The following is a 13482-nucleotide window of genomic DNA, read 5'->3' as shown; positions in this document are numbered from 1 at the left end:
TTTTTATTCCTTTTCTTAATATTGTAATACAGATCTTCCTTATGATCTGATAAACCCATCCTATGTTGAAAATATCCTAAGTCAAAAATGCATTCAACACACCTAACTTACCAAACCTCATAGCTTAGCCTAGCCTACCTTAAATGTGCTCAGAAAACTTTTATTAGCCTGCTGTTGGGCATATTTATCTAACCCAAAGCTTATGTGAAAATAAATTATTGAATATCTCATAGAATTTATTGAATACTGTACTAAAAGTGAGTAACACAACCATTATATGTGTACTGCCTGTTTACCCTCATGGAGCACATGGTTGACTTGCAGCTATGGCTTGCTGCCAGTGCCCAGCACCATAAAAGCATTATACTACATATTGCTACCCAGGGAATAGGTCAAAATTTAAAAACTGAAGTATGATTTCCACTGAATATATACCACTTTACACCACCGAAAAGGCAAAAAACTGTTGGGGTGCCCAGTGACTCAGTTGGTTAAGCTTCTGCCTTCAGCTCAGGTCATGATACCAGGGTCCTGGAATCGAGTCCCTCTCCCTTTGCCCCTCTCCCTGCATGTGTTCTCTCTCTCAAGTAAATAAATAAAATCTTCTTTTAATAAAATCTTTAAAAAAAATTTTTTTTCCTTAGGGTGGTCTCGGGTGGCTCAGCGGTTTAGCGCCGCCTTCAGCCCAGGGCGTGATCCGGGATACCCGGGATCCAGTCCCACATTAGGAGCCTGCATGGAGCCTACTTCTCCCTCTGCCTGTGTCTCTGCCTCTCTCTCTCATGAATAAATAAATAAAATCTTTAAAAAAATTTTTTTCCTTAAAGGCAAAAAAATTGTTAAGGGGTGTCAGGGACTATCTGTATAGCTGGAATTTTCTAATTACTTATTTTTCAATTTGTTTTTATTGTGGTAAAATACACATAATTTAAAATTTATCACCTTCACCCCCCCTTTAAGATTTTATTTATTTATTCATGAGAGACACAGAGAGAGAGAGGCAGAGACACAGGTAGAGGGAGAAGCAGGCTGCCCATGCAGGGAGCCTGACGTGTGACAGGATCCCCAGTCTCCAGGATCACACCCAGGGCTGAAGGTGGCCCTAAACTGCTGAGCCACCAGGGTTGCCCCATCTTCACCCTTTTTAAGTATTCAGTTCAGTGGTATTAAGTACATTCAAATTGTTGTGCAAGCATCACCACCTTCCACTTCCAGAACTTTCTTCATTTGCAAAACTGAAACTCCCCCATTAAATAATAATTCCCAATTTCACGTTCTTGAAGCCCCTGACAACAACCATCCTACTTACTGTCTTTATGATTTTGAGTGTTCTTAAGTACCTTTTAAGTGATATACAATATTTTAATCCATAAAGCTGCTGTACATTGAATGATTTCCAAGTAATACAATCAATGTACATGACTAAGTAGATCTTATAAATTGAACTGTGTCCTCCACAAATTCACAAATTGAAGTCCTAATCCCTAGTACCTCAAAATGTGACCTTATTCGGAAATAGTCATTACAGGTATAGTTAAAATGAGGTCATTCTGGAGCAGAGTGGGCCCCTAACCTGACTAGTGTCCTCATAAAAGAGAGAACTTAGGACACAGACATATACACAGGGAGAATGCCATGTGAAGACTAGAGTCATGCTGCCACAAGCCAAGGAACGAACCATCAAAAGTTAGAAAAAGAGCCTGAAACACATCCTTCCCTCGTACCTTCAAAGGGACTATAGCCCTGCCAACACCTTGATTTTGGATGTTTTATCTCCAAAGCTGTGAGACCATATCAATTTATTTCCGTTGTTCTAAGTCACCCAGTTTGTTATGGCAGCCCTAGGAAACTAATATAGTAAGTATGAACCCGATTTTACAGACAAGGTTATTATCAGTTATAAAAGCATGTATCACCGCTTGCTCTTTGAGCAAAAGAACATACTTAAATCTGTGGTAAATTTGGAAAACAGCGACATTTGGCATAGAATAGACTCACATCTAGTAATAGTAAAGGCATACTTTACTTTAGAAATTAAAGATTAAAATATCAATATTTATCTATAATTCCAACAAGTGAACATATTCTAAAATTTCCCTAGTGGGACACCTGGGTGGCTCAGCAGTTGAGCGTCTGCCTTTGGCTTAGGTGCAATCCCTGAGTTCCGGGATTGAGTTCCACATCAGGCTCCCTGAGAGGAGTCTGCTTCTCCTTCTGCCTATGTCTCTGCCTTCTCTCTGTGTCTCTCATGAATAAATAAAATCTTTAAGAAAAAAAATAATAAAAAGAAATTTCCCTAGTAACATTTATATTTTATCAGTTGATCTCCAATTTAATTAAATCTGTACCCTTTTCTTTATCCAATAAAAATTACTGGTTTGGGCAAATGATCAAGTTTTTCTTTTCTTTTTTATACTTGATATGTTGCCTTTACTGAAAATATAAGATTTAGCTTAAATGTAAATAATTTCTAGTCATTTTTGATATTCATTTTCTAGCTATTTTTCAAGCTGCTTAAACAGTATCTGGAAGCATTAGCCACTATTATTACTATTATTACTCACTTGCCGAATCCTGAGTTCAGAATTTTGTTTTCTTCTCAAGATGAATACCAAAGCACCTGGAAGCCAAAGAAAATGTTCTTCCTGTGATAAGGAAAAATATAAACATTATATGCTTCTGTGTAAAACTATTCAAATAAACCAAGCTATTTGAAAAAACATCACCATGGGTCACCTGGGTGGCTCAGTTGTTTGAGGGTCCAACTCTTGGTTTCCGCTCAGGTCATGATATCATGGATCTTGGAATCTAGCCCCAGGTAGGGCTCCAACCTCAGCTGTGTGTGTGTATATATGTGTGCCTGCTGGATTCATTCCCTCTGCTCCTCCCCCCACTCATGCTCTCTCTGGCTCTCTCCTTCTCTAAAACGAGTAAATAAATCTTTCCAAAAGAAAAAAAAAAAACAACATTCAGACGAATAGTCAGAGGGATGCCTGGGTGGCTCAGTGGTTGAGCGTCCACCTTCGGCTCAGGACATGATTCTGGGGTCCAGGGATTGAGTCCCACATTGAGCTCCTTGCATGGAGCCTGCTTCTCCTTCTATGTCTCTGTCTCTCTCTCCTTGTGTCTCTCATGAATAAATAAATAAAAGCTTAAAAAAAAAAAAAAGGACTAGTCAGAAGTTACTCTTTACCTACACTGGAACTAATTTAATAAAGATGTCAAAGCTCTTGAATCAGTGGTTCCCACTAAGAATCTGATGCTGTGGTCCTTTTTCTCACAAAAGACCTTTGCTTCAATATAGATGACCACACCCGTTATAATATAGGAAAGAATAACGTTCTGTTCCTTTCCTCTGCCTGGTGTATCTCTCTTCTGCTAGATGAAATTGAAAAAATAAAAAAAAACTGACAAAAGCCAGTGAAAGGTCTTATTTATAAGGAAGCTATTTCTTTTTTTTTTTTATTATTTAAAAAAATTTTTTTAATTTATTTATGATAGTCACAGAGAGAGAGAGAGAGAGAGAGAGGCAGAGACATAGGCAGAGGAAGAAGCAGGCTCCATGCACCGGGAGCCCGATGTGGGATTCGATCCCGGGTCTCCAGGATCGCGCCCTGGGCCAAAGGCAGGCGCCAAACCGCTGCGCCACCCAGGGATCCCAGGAAGCTATTTCTTTACAAAGTATTTCCAGTGTGGCTAAATCAAGGACCAGCAAAGAGCATACAGAAACATTCATTCCTATTATGACATATCAATCAAACTGGATCCAACTAACATGCCAATTTTATTTTTTATTTTTTTTAACATGCCAATTTTATTTTTTTTTAAGATTTATTTATTTATTTATGATAGACATAGAGAGAGAGAGAGAGAGAGAGGCAGAGACACAGGCAGAGGGAGAAGCAGGCTCCATGCCGGGAGCCCGACGCGGGACTCGATCCCGGGACTCCAGGATCGCGCGCCCTGGGCCAAAGGCAGGCGCAAAACCGCTGAGCCACCCAGGGATCCCCTAACATGCCAATTTTAAATAGGCTTCACCAATTCAGAAACCTAGTAACAGGAAACTTTCCAAGAATTTAACTGAAGGAACGAATGAGGGGTTATAAAAACCCAAATTACAAAAAGAAACCCAATAAACAAGAACCGAATACAAAGGACTGACAGTAATTTTTTAAATATTTATTCGAGAGAGAGAGAGAGAGAGAGAGAGAGAGAGAGAGAAAGGCAGAGGCATAGGCAGGAGAAGCAGGCTCCACGCAGGGAACCCGACGTGGGACTCGATCCCCGGTCTCGAGGTTCACGCCCTGGGCCGAAGGCGGCGCTAAACAGCTGAGCCACCGGGGCTGCCCCAAATGACAGTATTATACTTTGCAACCCCACATTACACAAATTACATTCTTCCCCAAACTCTTTCTCATTATCTCTATAAATTATAAATAAAAATTGAACACTGGCTCCTTTAATTCTGGAAAACAACAGTGAATTCTCTTGGGACCTAGAGTCAGTCGAGATGCATGCGCCATTAAGCAATTACCAGGTCATAGAAGGACAAAGATGCTTGCTCGGATCTCAAAAGTTTGAAGGGTGGGAGTGGTAACGAATGGATAGGTAGCAAGAGAATGTGAACGATACACACAAATCCCGGGGGAGAACCTGGTACATCGAATCTCAAGGTCAATGGACCGGGGACACAAATTAGGGCCCCAACAGAACTCGACTGATATCGGAGACTCAGGCAAAACAGTGGGCACGAAGCCGTGGGGCGAGGAATATTTTTTTTAAAAAAAATCAATAAAATAAAGGAATTCTTCAAAAGATAAACCGCTGGACGACGCAGCGACCGGCAGATAGACACCTGCGTGGGTGCAATCACCTGGGAACAAGCCCAAAGCACAAAGGCAGCCAAAAAAGCACCGAGAAGGGCAGCGGCGGGTAGAGGATGAGGCGTTGGTGCGACACACCCCGGAAGGCTTGTACCGCCGCCCCGAGGCAGCGCCGAAGGAAACCCGCGCCAGGCCGAGGCCCGCGCCGGCTGCAGGCAGGCTCCGCGCGCTCCGGTTCCCCGGCCAGGCTGGGCCGCGCCACCTCCTGCTGCTTCCCCGTCGCCGATTCTCTCCGCTTACCTCAAACCCACCAGAAGCTCTGCACCGTCCGGGGGCTTTATCGCCCCCGGCCCAACGGCCGGCTGGCAGCGGAACGTCTCACTCCGCCATCTTCGCTCTTTTCCGTGTCCTCCAACCCTGCGGCGTCCGTTTCAACAAACCCCGCCCCCGCCACTGCCGCCGGGTCCTGATTGGATAAGGACTTGCGCAAGCGCACTCTCTTCCCTCTGTAGGCTGGTTAAGTACGTCAGTCAGTACTGCTGACACCACTCTTGGAGCCTTTTTTTTTTTTTTTTTTGTCGGATTGGGTCCCAGGGCTAAGGTAACCGGGGAAAACGTTTTTGTAGCTCACTTGTTAGAAATGTAAAATTATTTCCGCGTAGAAGCTGTATCACTTCGGAAAAGGTAGTCTGGCTAGGTCGCATGACAATTTTTTTTTTAAATTTCATTTATTTATTCATGAGAGATACAGAGAGGCAGAGACACAGGCAGAGGGAGAAGCAGGCTCCATGCAGGAAGCCCGACGTGGGACTCGATCTCTTGTCTCCAGGACCACGACCTGGGCCGACGCCGGCGCTAAACCTCTGAGCCACCCGGACTGCCAGGTCGCATGACAATTTTAAGCCATGGTTAGGTTCAACTGTACTGCTAATAATTTCATTCTCCGACCGGGAGCTTTTAATCCTGGGCATAATACCACACCTATGCAGACAATTTAATAGCTCCGGCTTGCATCTGATTCTGACTCATTTCCACTCGTAAAGGGTCCAAACGTCAGACCGCTGTTTCCAGCTCTGGTCAGTACAGAACAAATTCTTTGAAGATTCTTCTGCCAAATGCCAAACCGTTATAACTGACAGTTTTGTTGCTTCTTACACTTAGCTGTAGGGCTCTTGAGATCCTTTCTATATGGGTTGTTCCAGGAGAGGCAGGAAGGGTAATTAAAAGTTGCTATTACAAGGTGCCACAGGCGGCTTTCAGGTAAGAGATGTTAAGTCCTCAAACACCACTAAGGCTGTTAAATAGGCTGCTTCCTAGAAGTACGGATTCCTAAGATCCAATTCCCAAACTCCTCGGATGAAGCCAAGGAGTCTTATTTTTACAGAGATTAATGATAAAGGGCAACTAAGGGAAAATCTTCAGTTAAAATGCGGGTGCCTGGCTAGCTCAGTCAGAAGAGCATGCTATTCTTGATCCCAGACTTCTGAGATCAAGCTTAGCTTTGGGCATGTAACCTACTTAAACAAACACCATACTCAATACTGAGACTTCATATTGTCCCTTTAAGATCAGAAACCAAGCAAGGACAGAGGCTTCCTTCACCTCTGTTCAACATTGTACTGGAGGGTGTAGCCAATGCAAAAAGGCAAACAAAAGGCATCAAGACTGGAAGAAACAAAACTGCCTTTATTTGCAGGTGGGTGATATGATCCTCTGTTGAAAACCATAAAGAGCATGCGTGCGAGCACACAGAGCAAAAACAAAAGTACTGGTATTTCTAGGTTAAATGAGGTTGCAGAATACAAGCTAAGTATACAGAAATCAACAATTTCTCTACACTAACAAAAAATGAAATTAACAACTGCATTCACAATAGCATCAAAAAAGAATACAAAAAAAGAATACAATACTTAGAAAAATTTAATAAAACAAATTCAAGATATATACACCAAAAATATAAAACATACTGGGAGAGGGACACCCAGGTGGCTCAGCAGTTGAGCCTGTCTTCAGCCCAGGGCGTGATCCCAAAGTCCCTGTATCGAGTCCCATATCAGGCTCCTTGTATGGAGCCTGCTTCTCCCTCTGCCTATGTCTTTGCCTCTCTCTCTCTCTCTCTCTGTCTCCCATGAATAAGGAAATAAAATCTTTAAAAAAAAAAATTCTGGGTTGCCTGGATGGCTCAGTTTAAGTATCTGACTCTTGATTTCGACTCAGGTCATGATCTCAGGGTTGTGACACTGCACCCCACATTGGGCCCCATGCTGGGTGTGGAGCCTAGTTTAAGATTCTCTTTCTCCTTCTTCCTCTGCTCCTACCCTCACCTCTAAAAAAAAAAAAAGTTTCTAAGAGGGGGTCCTGGCTGGCTTATTGGTAAAGCATATTACTCTTGATTTTGGGGCTTCAGGTTCAAGTCATACATTGGGTATAGACATTACTTAAAAATAAAATCTTAAGGGATCCCTGGGTGGCTTGGTGGTTTGGCGCCTGCCTTCGGCCCAGGGTGTAATATTGGGGTCCCATGTCAGGCTCCCTGTGTGGAGCCTGCTTCTCCCTCTGCCTGTGTCTGCCTCTCTCTCTCTCTTTCTCTCTGTGTCTCTCATGAATAAATAAAATCTTTAAAAAAAAATTGTTTCTAAAGAGATTGTGTGTTTTAGGGAGTAAGAGATTTTCTGTGAATAAAACTAAATGTTTAAAATGGTGCCTGATATCTATTATAGCAGCCAAGAGAACTTTTTGGATTAATTTTTATTTCTGCAGCCACATTCAGGTACAGGAACAAAACAATTCATCTACCTGGTTCAGTTTTGTTATTTTTTTTTAAGATTTTATTTATTGGGACGTCTGGGTGGCTCCGTGGTTGAGCATCTGTCTGCCTTCGGCTCAGGGCATGATCCTGGAGTCCCGGGATCGAGTCCTACCATCTGGCTCCCTGCATGGAGCCTGCTTCTTCCTCTGTCTCTCATGAATAAATAAAATCTTTAAAAATTCATGAGAGACAAAGAGAGGGTGTGAGAGAAGGAGGCTCCCCACTGAGCAGGGAGCTTAACATGGGGCTTGACCTTGAACCCTTGAACCTAGGGTCACGCCCTGAACCAAAGGCAGACATGCTCTACAGCTGAGCCACCCAGGTGTCCCTGGTTCAGTTCTTAAATAGATTGTAAAAGGTGGTGTAAAGTGTCAATGCTATCTCTCCACGGTCTTTCTAGTTTTGACAAGAGATCAGAATCTAGTATGTTGAAGACTGAAGAGTATAGAGAAAAAAAGAACAACTGAGTCTTGGCATCTCAAGACCAAGTCCTTGATCAGCTTATACCTCAGGTAAAGATGTCAGCCTAGTTACTTATTCCATCTTAAAAGACATGAGGCTCATTACTGTCTGCTCCATCCCAGAGCTGGGAAGAAGTGGCCTGCAGTATTTCACAAACTTACAGGTAAATCTCCTATCACTCCTTGGTACAGAGGAAAAGAAAGTCTTTAAGCTTAAGTTTCTACTAAACTAGATGTTAAAGAGATTTGTATTAGAAAATACCAGCTATCTTTAATTTGAATCATTTGACTCAAAGCTAAGCCAAAATAATGTGAATTTAGGGAATTTCAGTCCAGATGACTTCCTTCCAAGCAATTCTACTCTTAGTGTTTGGGAAACAGGATAAATACATGGTTTGTAGTGTAAGAAACCAAACGTAAAGATAGTCTGTCTGCCTTTGGCTCAGGGCATGATCCTGGAGTCCCAGGAGTCCCTGGAGTCTTCTCTGAGGCATCTTTGCAATGAATGCTTGCTCTAAGTCCTAATCAACATGATCAATTCTAATAACTTTTATTTCTAAAGGTTATTTATTTTTAGAAGATGCAATAGAGTGGGGGAGGGGCAGAGCCAGCCGCAGGGTTTGATCTCATGACCCTGAGATCATGACCTGAGCCAAATCAAGAGTTGGTCACTTAACTGAGACACCCAGGTGTGCCATATTCTAGCCAACTTTTAAAAAGATTTTATTTATTCATAAGAGACACAGAGCGAGAGGCAGAGACATAGGCAGAGGGAGAAGCAGGCTCCCTGTGGGGAGATGGATCCGGGTCTCGATCCTAGAAACCCAGGATCATGACCTGAGCAGAAGACACAGAGGCTCAACCACTGATCCACTCAGGTGCCCCTATTCTAGTAAGATTTTATTATTTTTTTAAAAGATTTTATTTGGGGATCCCTAGGTGGCGCAGCGGTTTGGCGCCTGCCTTTGGCCTAGGGCGCGATCCTGGAGACCCGGGATCGAATCCCATATCAGGCTCCCGGTGCATGGAGCCTGCTTCTCCCTGTGTCTCTGCCTCTCTCTCTCTCTCTCTCTCTCTCTCTGTGACTATCATAAATAAAAAAAAAATAAAAAAAAAAATAAAAGATTTTATTTGTTTATTCATGAGAGACACAACAGAGAGACGCAGAGACACAGGCAGGAGAAGCAGGCTCCCTTCAGGGAGCCCAATGTGGGACGACTAAATCCCAGGACCCCAGGATCATGCCCTGAGCCAAAGGCAGACGCTTAACTGCTGAGCCACCCAGGCATCCCCTGGTAAGTATTTTATTTTATTTATTTATTTTTTCCTAGTAAGTATTTTAAACACAAAACTTGATAACAGGATTCTAAAAACAATTTGAAAAAAAAATAGATGACAGTAAAGAATATTCTGAAAAAATACACTGAAGGTAAAAAGGTAATTCAATTACTTATGGCAGTTTGACATTCATTTCTTTGGAGGCATATCAAAACTTGATATGCCATATGACCAAAACTTGACCTAGTAATCCCATAATCCCACTCCTGTAAAATCTTTTCAAAGAAAAAAGTTATGTGCAGAAAGGTATTCACTGTATCATTATTTTTTTAAAGATTTTATTCATTCATTCATTCATTCATGAGAAACACAGAGACATAGGCTGAGGGAGAAGCAGGCTCCCCGCAGGGAGCCCAATGCAGGACTCGATCCCAGGACCCCGGGATCATGCCCTGAGCTAAAGACAGACACTCAACCACTGAGCCACCCAGGCGTCCCCCTGTATCATTATTTATAACATAAAATTGGAAACAATAAACAGAGTAATACTTAAATACTATATCAATTTAGTAAAATATTATGTAAACATTAATACAAAGTAGGAAAAACAGATCACATAGGGAAATATGTTAGTTTTTAAAAACTGATATAATCTTTGTGTTATGTTCCTTTTATGTTCAAATATGTAATGCATGGATAGACCAGAAAGGAACAAGAGAAATCAAGCTGGTTACGTGAATTTTCTTCAAACTATTTAATGCTGTAATGTTTTTATAACATTTTTACAGTATTATTTTTAAAAGGTTTATTCATGAGACACAGAGAGAGGCAGAGACACAGGCAGAGGGAGAAGTAGGCTCCTCGCAGGGAGCCCAACATGGGACCCAATCCTGGATTCCGGGATCATGCCCTGAGCCAAGGCAGATGCTCAACCACTGAGCCACCCAGGCATCTCACATTTTTACAGCATTATGTTCTACTTTTTTATTTTAAAAAGATTTATTTATTCATGAGAGACATAGAGAAAGAGGCAGAGACATAGGCAGAGGGAGAAGCAGGTTCCCTATGGGGAGCCTGATGCAGGACTTGATCCCAGGACCCTGGGATCACGACCTGAACCAAAGACAGACACTCAACCACTGAGCCACCCAGGTGCCTGATTATGTTCTGCTTTAGTCACAAGACTGCTGTTCCTTTGGCCATGGTCAGTAATACTGTTTTTTCCAAAATGGACTGCTTGGTCATTTCATCTAGTTTCCTCCTTGACTGAATCCTAACATTAGACTCAAAGTGAAACATAGCTTAACCACTGTGCAAGCCATTTGGAATGGAGTTTTGAGGCAGATAGATGGGAAAAAGAGGGTATTGTGATAGAATTTGTATAGGTGATTCCAGCTATTATTATTGCTTTGAGTCCTGTGGCATGCCACTAAACCTTAAGAGATTCGTACCCTCCAGACTAAGCAGTCACTGAGTCTTTTTTTTTTTTTTCTTAAGTAGACTCCATGCTGCGCATGGAGCCCAACTCGGGGCCGAACTTGAACCTGACATCAAGAGCAGATGCTTAACCAACTGAGCCACACAGACTCCAAGAGTCATTGAGACTCGAAGATGTGAAAAGCCATGTAATAATAGCTGGGTATAATACGTCATTGAGGCTGCAAATGCATGAAGAAGTGGATGACTTAATAACAAGCAGTAAACATATATCCCACTTTTAGTCCTTTTCTGTATTTAAAAAGGCAGAGAGTCAAGAACAAAAATGGAATCCTACCTGGAGTGGGAAGTGGCCAAGGTAACACTTGAGAGCACACTCCAGAGCACATAGTGCTGGTCCCTAGGTGAATACATCATATGTCCAGGCAGCAACAGAGCAAACATGCATTTGATAGCACAGACATAAACCTGAGTAAGGGAAACACGGTTTGGGATTTCAAACTTGAAGTGGACTGAGTTATATAAAATTCTTATAAAACGCATAGACAAAATTGACCCAAGTTATTTTAACCACAAGTATTTATTGATGGATCAAAGAATACAATTTAAATGGAACAATAAGGCACAACTGTGGATTAAAACAGTTTGCTATACAGCCAAAAGGAGGAAAAAGCCATATCTTAGGAACTTTAAATATGCAAAAGTCCAGGAGTCTCTGAAGTACCTCTCTAACAGATCAGTGTCAGAAAGTTATTCCCTTTTATGCATTTCCTACATTACATCACTTGATGACAAAGTCAGACTAATACTTCATCAAGAATTTCTCAGTCATTTATACTTGAGTCATCCAGCCTGGTCACTCCTGATTCCAATTCTTCCCAATCCCTTTTGCAGTGTCTTGTTATTTTTAAGCAATTCCCTTCCTAAAGTAGTGTGTATACATCTTGGATAGCCTTCCAAAGCAAGGAAACAACCAAGCAAGCAAGCAAGCAAGCAAGCAAGCAATGAGTCAGAGAAAATCAGCCAAGAGCAGATATATAGGCGAAGAGACTCCCAAAGACAGATGACAGCAGCTTAATTCACTGAGGTCTATACTAAGTTGGATAGGCAAAGAAGTTGGTGTGGCAAAGAAAGGTCTGTGTTGCCACCTCAGGTTGTGCCACTGGTGCCAGACTCCTTGCTTCTAATAGATTACTAGCGGTTTACAAGAGGAGCTAGGAGGTCAATGTAACCAGGCAGATTATGATAATAATACATTCAATGCTTTGGACCTCTTTTAGGAGCTGACTATGGCTTCCAGCATTAACATTTGCCAGGTGTAAAATTTATTGAGAATTTTGTGCAAAACTTCAAGACACGGAGGACAATCTTTAAATCTCTTGGACTGGGATAAATTAGGCACTTCCATTAACACTGCTCATTCTATTTGGAAATGTGAAGTGAAAAACGTACCAGGGCACGTAACACTGAGGCATAAACCATGCTGCAGAAGTAGGGATACACCAGGCTTTTAAAGTACACAGGCTCCTTCAAAAAGCCATGAAAAAAGCCCTAAGCATATTGTCAGGGCAGCTAGTCTGGTGGTGATGGTATCACAAAACTAAGCAAACCTGCAGGCATATGGCCATTTTCTGGAGTCAACACTATACTAACAAGAGTAGCCATGTGTTATGTATGTTGAGAATCAGAGGCCAGAGTTAGAGTGACCTGGGCAAGTCACCTAGAAGTCTTGGCTCTACACCTCTCACCAAGGCCACCACCTTTCAACAAGAACATTTTCAACCAACAGCCTTTTGATGACAGAGCAGAGTGCAGGGGACCGAGAGATGATCTTTCTTCTTCTTCTTCTTCTTCTTTTTTTTTTTTATGATCTTTCTTCTAAGAGAAATGTTGGTTACAGAAAAGCTCCTGGAGAGGCAACATCCCAGAGACCCATTTAAGAATAAAGGTAGACAAAAACCGCCAGACAACTGCACTATCATGCCTAGTCAGAAATACATTTAACAGGTATAGCTTCGGGTGCCAAGTAGAACAGAGTGACTAGAGCTTAATAAAAAGCAGGGAGACTGAAGAACTAAGAGAATGGTATGTTGGGTGAAAGAGAAGAAGCAAAGGACATATAAAAAGGATGAAGGAGCATGCCAAAGCCCGGCTGGAGGGAAGGGAGCATGGCTGTAGTCTACATCCAGTGAAAGAGCTTTGCTGGTTGGTTCTTGGCATGGATTCCTTCTCTCACTTTCTCAGACTGGATGGACATGTGGCCTTCAGCAGCGAACCAGGGGAGATACTGAGAAATGGAGATAACTGGTGACTGATACTGAACAGAAATAGACTGGTGTACCATTCTGTAATGCCCTGTTTATACACCAAAGGCAGGTTTGTGTTGACAGAACATATTTGGGGTTGTCATGCAACAGCAGTAGTACTTTGGAAGAAGGGGAATGATGGGGTGGAGATGGGGCTAGTGGATAGGAGGACCCTCAAGTTCCAGTTCTTAAATACTAGAAAGCAGGGAACAGTTTGGTCTCAGTCCTTCAGTGAAGAAATCGGATGCTCATTTTCTGTTCTACGTCTACTTTCTCCAAAACCTGGAGGGGGAGGGGGGGATGAAAAACACAATTTTGGTGATGAAGGTCAAAACAGGAGATACCGTCTCAAATTCTTATCTCAATGT

General features: G+C 42.2%; 2 protein-coding genes and 1 long non-coding RNA gene across 8 annotated transcripts in view; 1 reads left to right on the top strand and 2 right to left on the bottom strand.

The window, feature by feature from the left end:
* Positions 1-5283, bottom strand: part of NUSAP1 (nucleolar and spindle associated protein 1) — a 77424-nt gene extending 72141 nt beyond the window's left edge. For all 5 annotated transcript variants that reach the window (XR_013370076.1, XR_013370078.1, XR_013370077.1 and 2 more), the window contains exons 1-2: positions 5124-5283; positions 2565-2645 (exon numbers count right to left, since the gene is read on the bottom strand). The gene's annotated coding sequence lies outside the window, so the exon portion shown is untranslated. The remainder of the gene's footprint in view (positions 1-2564; positions 2646-5123) is intronic.
* A 2413-nt stretch (positions 5284-7696) lies between these two features.
* On the top strand, positions 7697-12330 carry LOC144303042 (uncharacterized). Its single transcript, XR_013370083.1, has 3 exons — positions 7697-8257; positions 9240-9388; positions 10869-12330. It is a non-coding gene; the product is annotated as an uncharacterized LOC144303042 (long non-coding RNA).
* Positions 11370-13482, bottom strand: part of CHP1 (calcineurin like EF-hand protein 1) — a 47976-nt gene continuing 45863 nt past the window's right edge. For both annotated transcript variants that reach the window (XM_077880704.1, XM_077880703.1), the window contains one exon: positions 11370-13396. In XM_077880704.1, the coding sequence (XP_077736830.1) occupies positions 13343-13396 (54 nt within the window). In that variant the 3' untranslated portion in view covers positions 11370-13342. The remainder of the gene's footprint in view (positions 13397-13482) is intronic.

The sequence above is a fragment of the Canis aureus genome, chromosome 32 (genome assembly GCF_053574225.1).
Source record: "Canis aureus isolate CA01 chromosome 32, VMU_Caureus_v.1.0, whole genome shotgun sequence".
Classification (NCBI taxonomy): Eukaryota; Metazoa; Chordata; class Mammalia; order Carnivora; family Canidae; genus Canis; species Canis aureus.
This window is presented reverse-complemented; position numbering and strand designations above follow the sequence as displayed.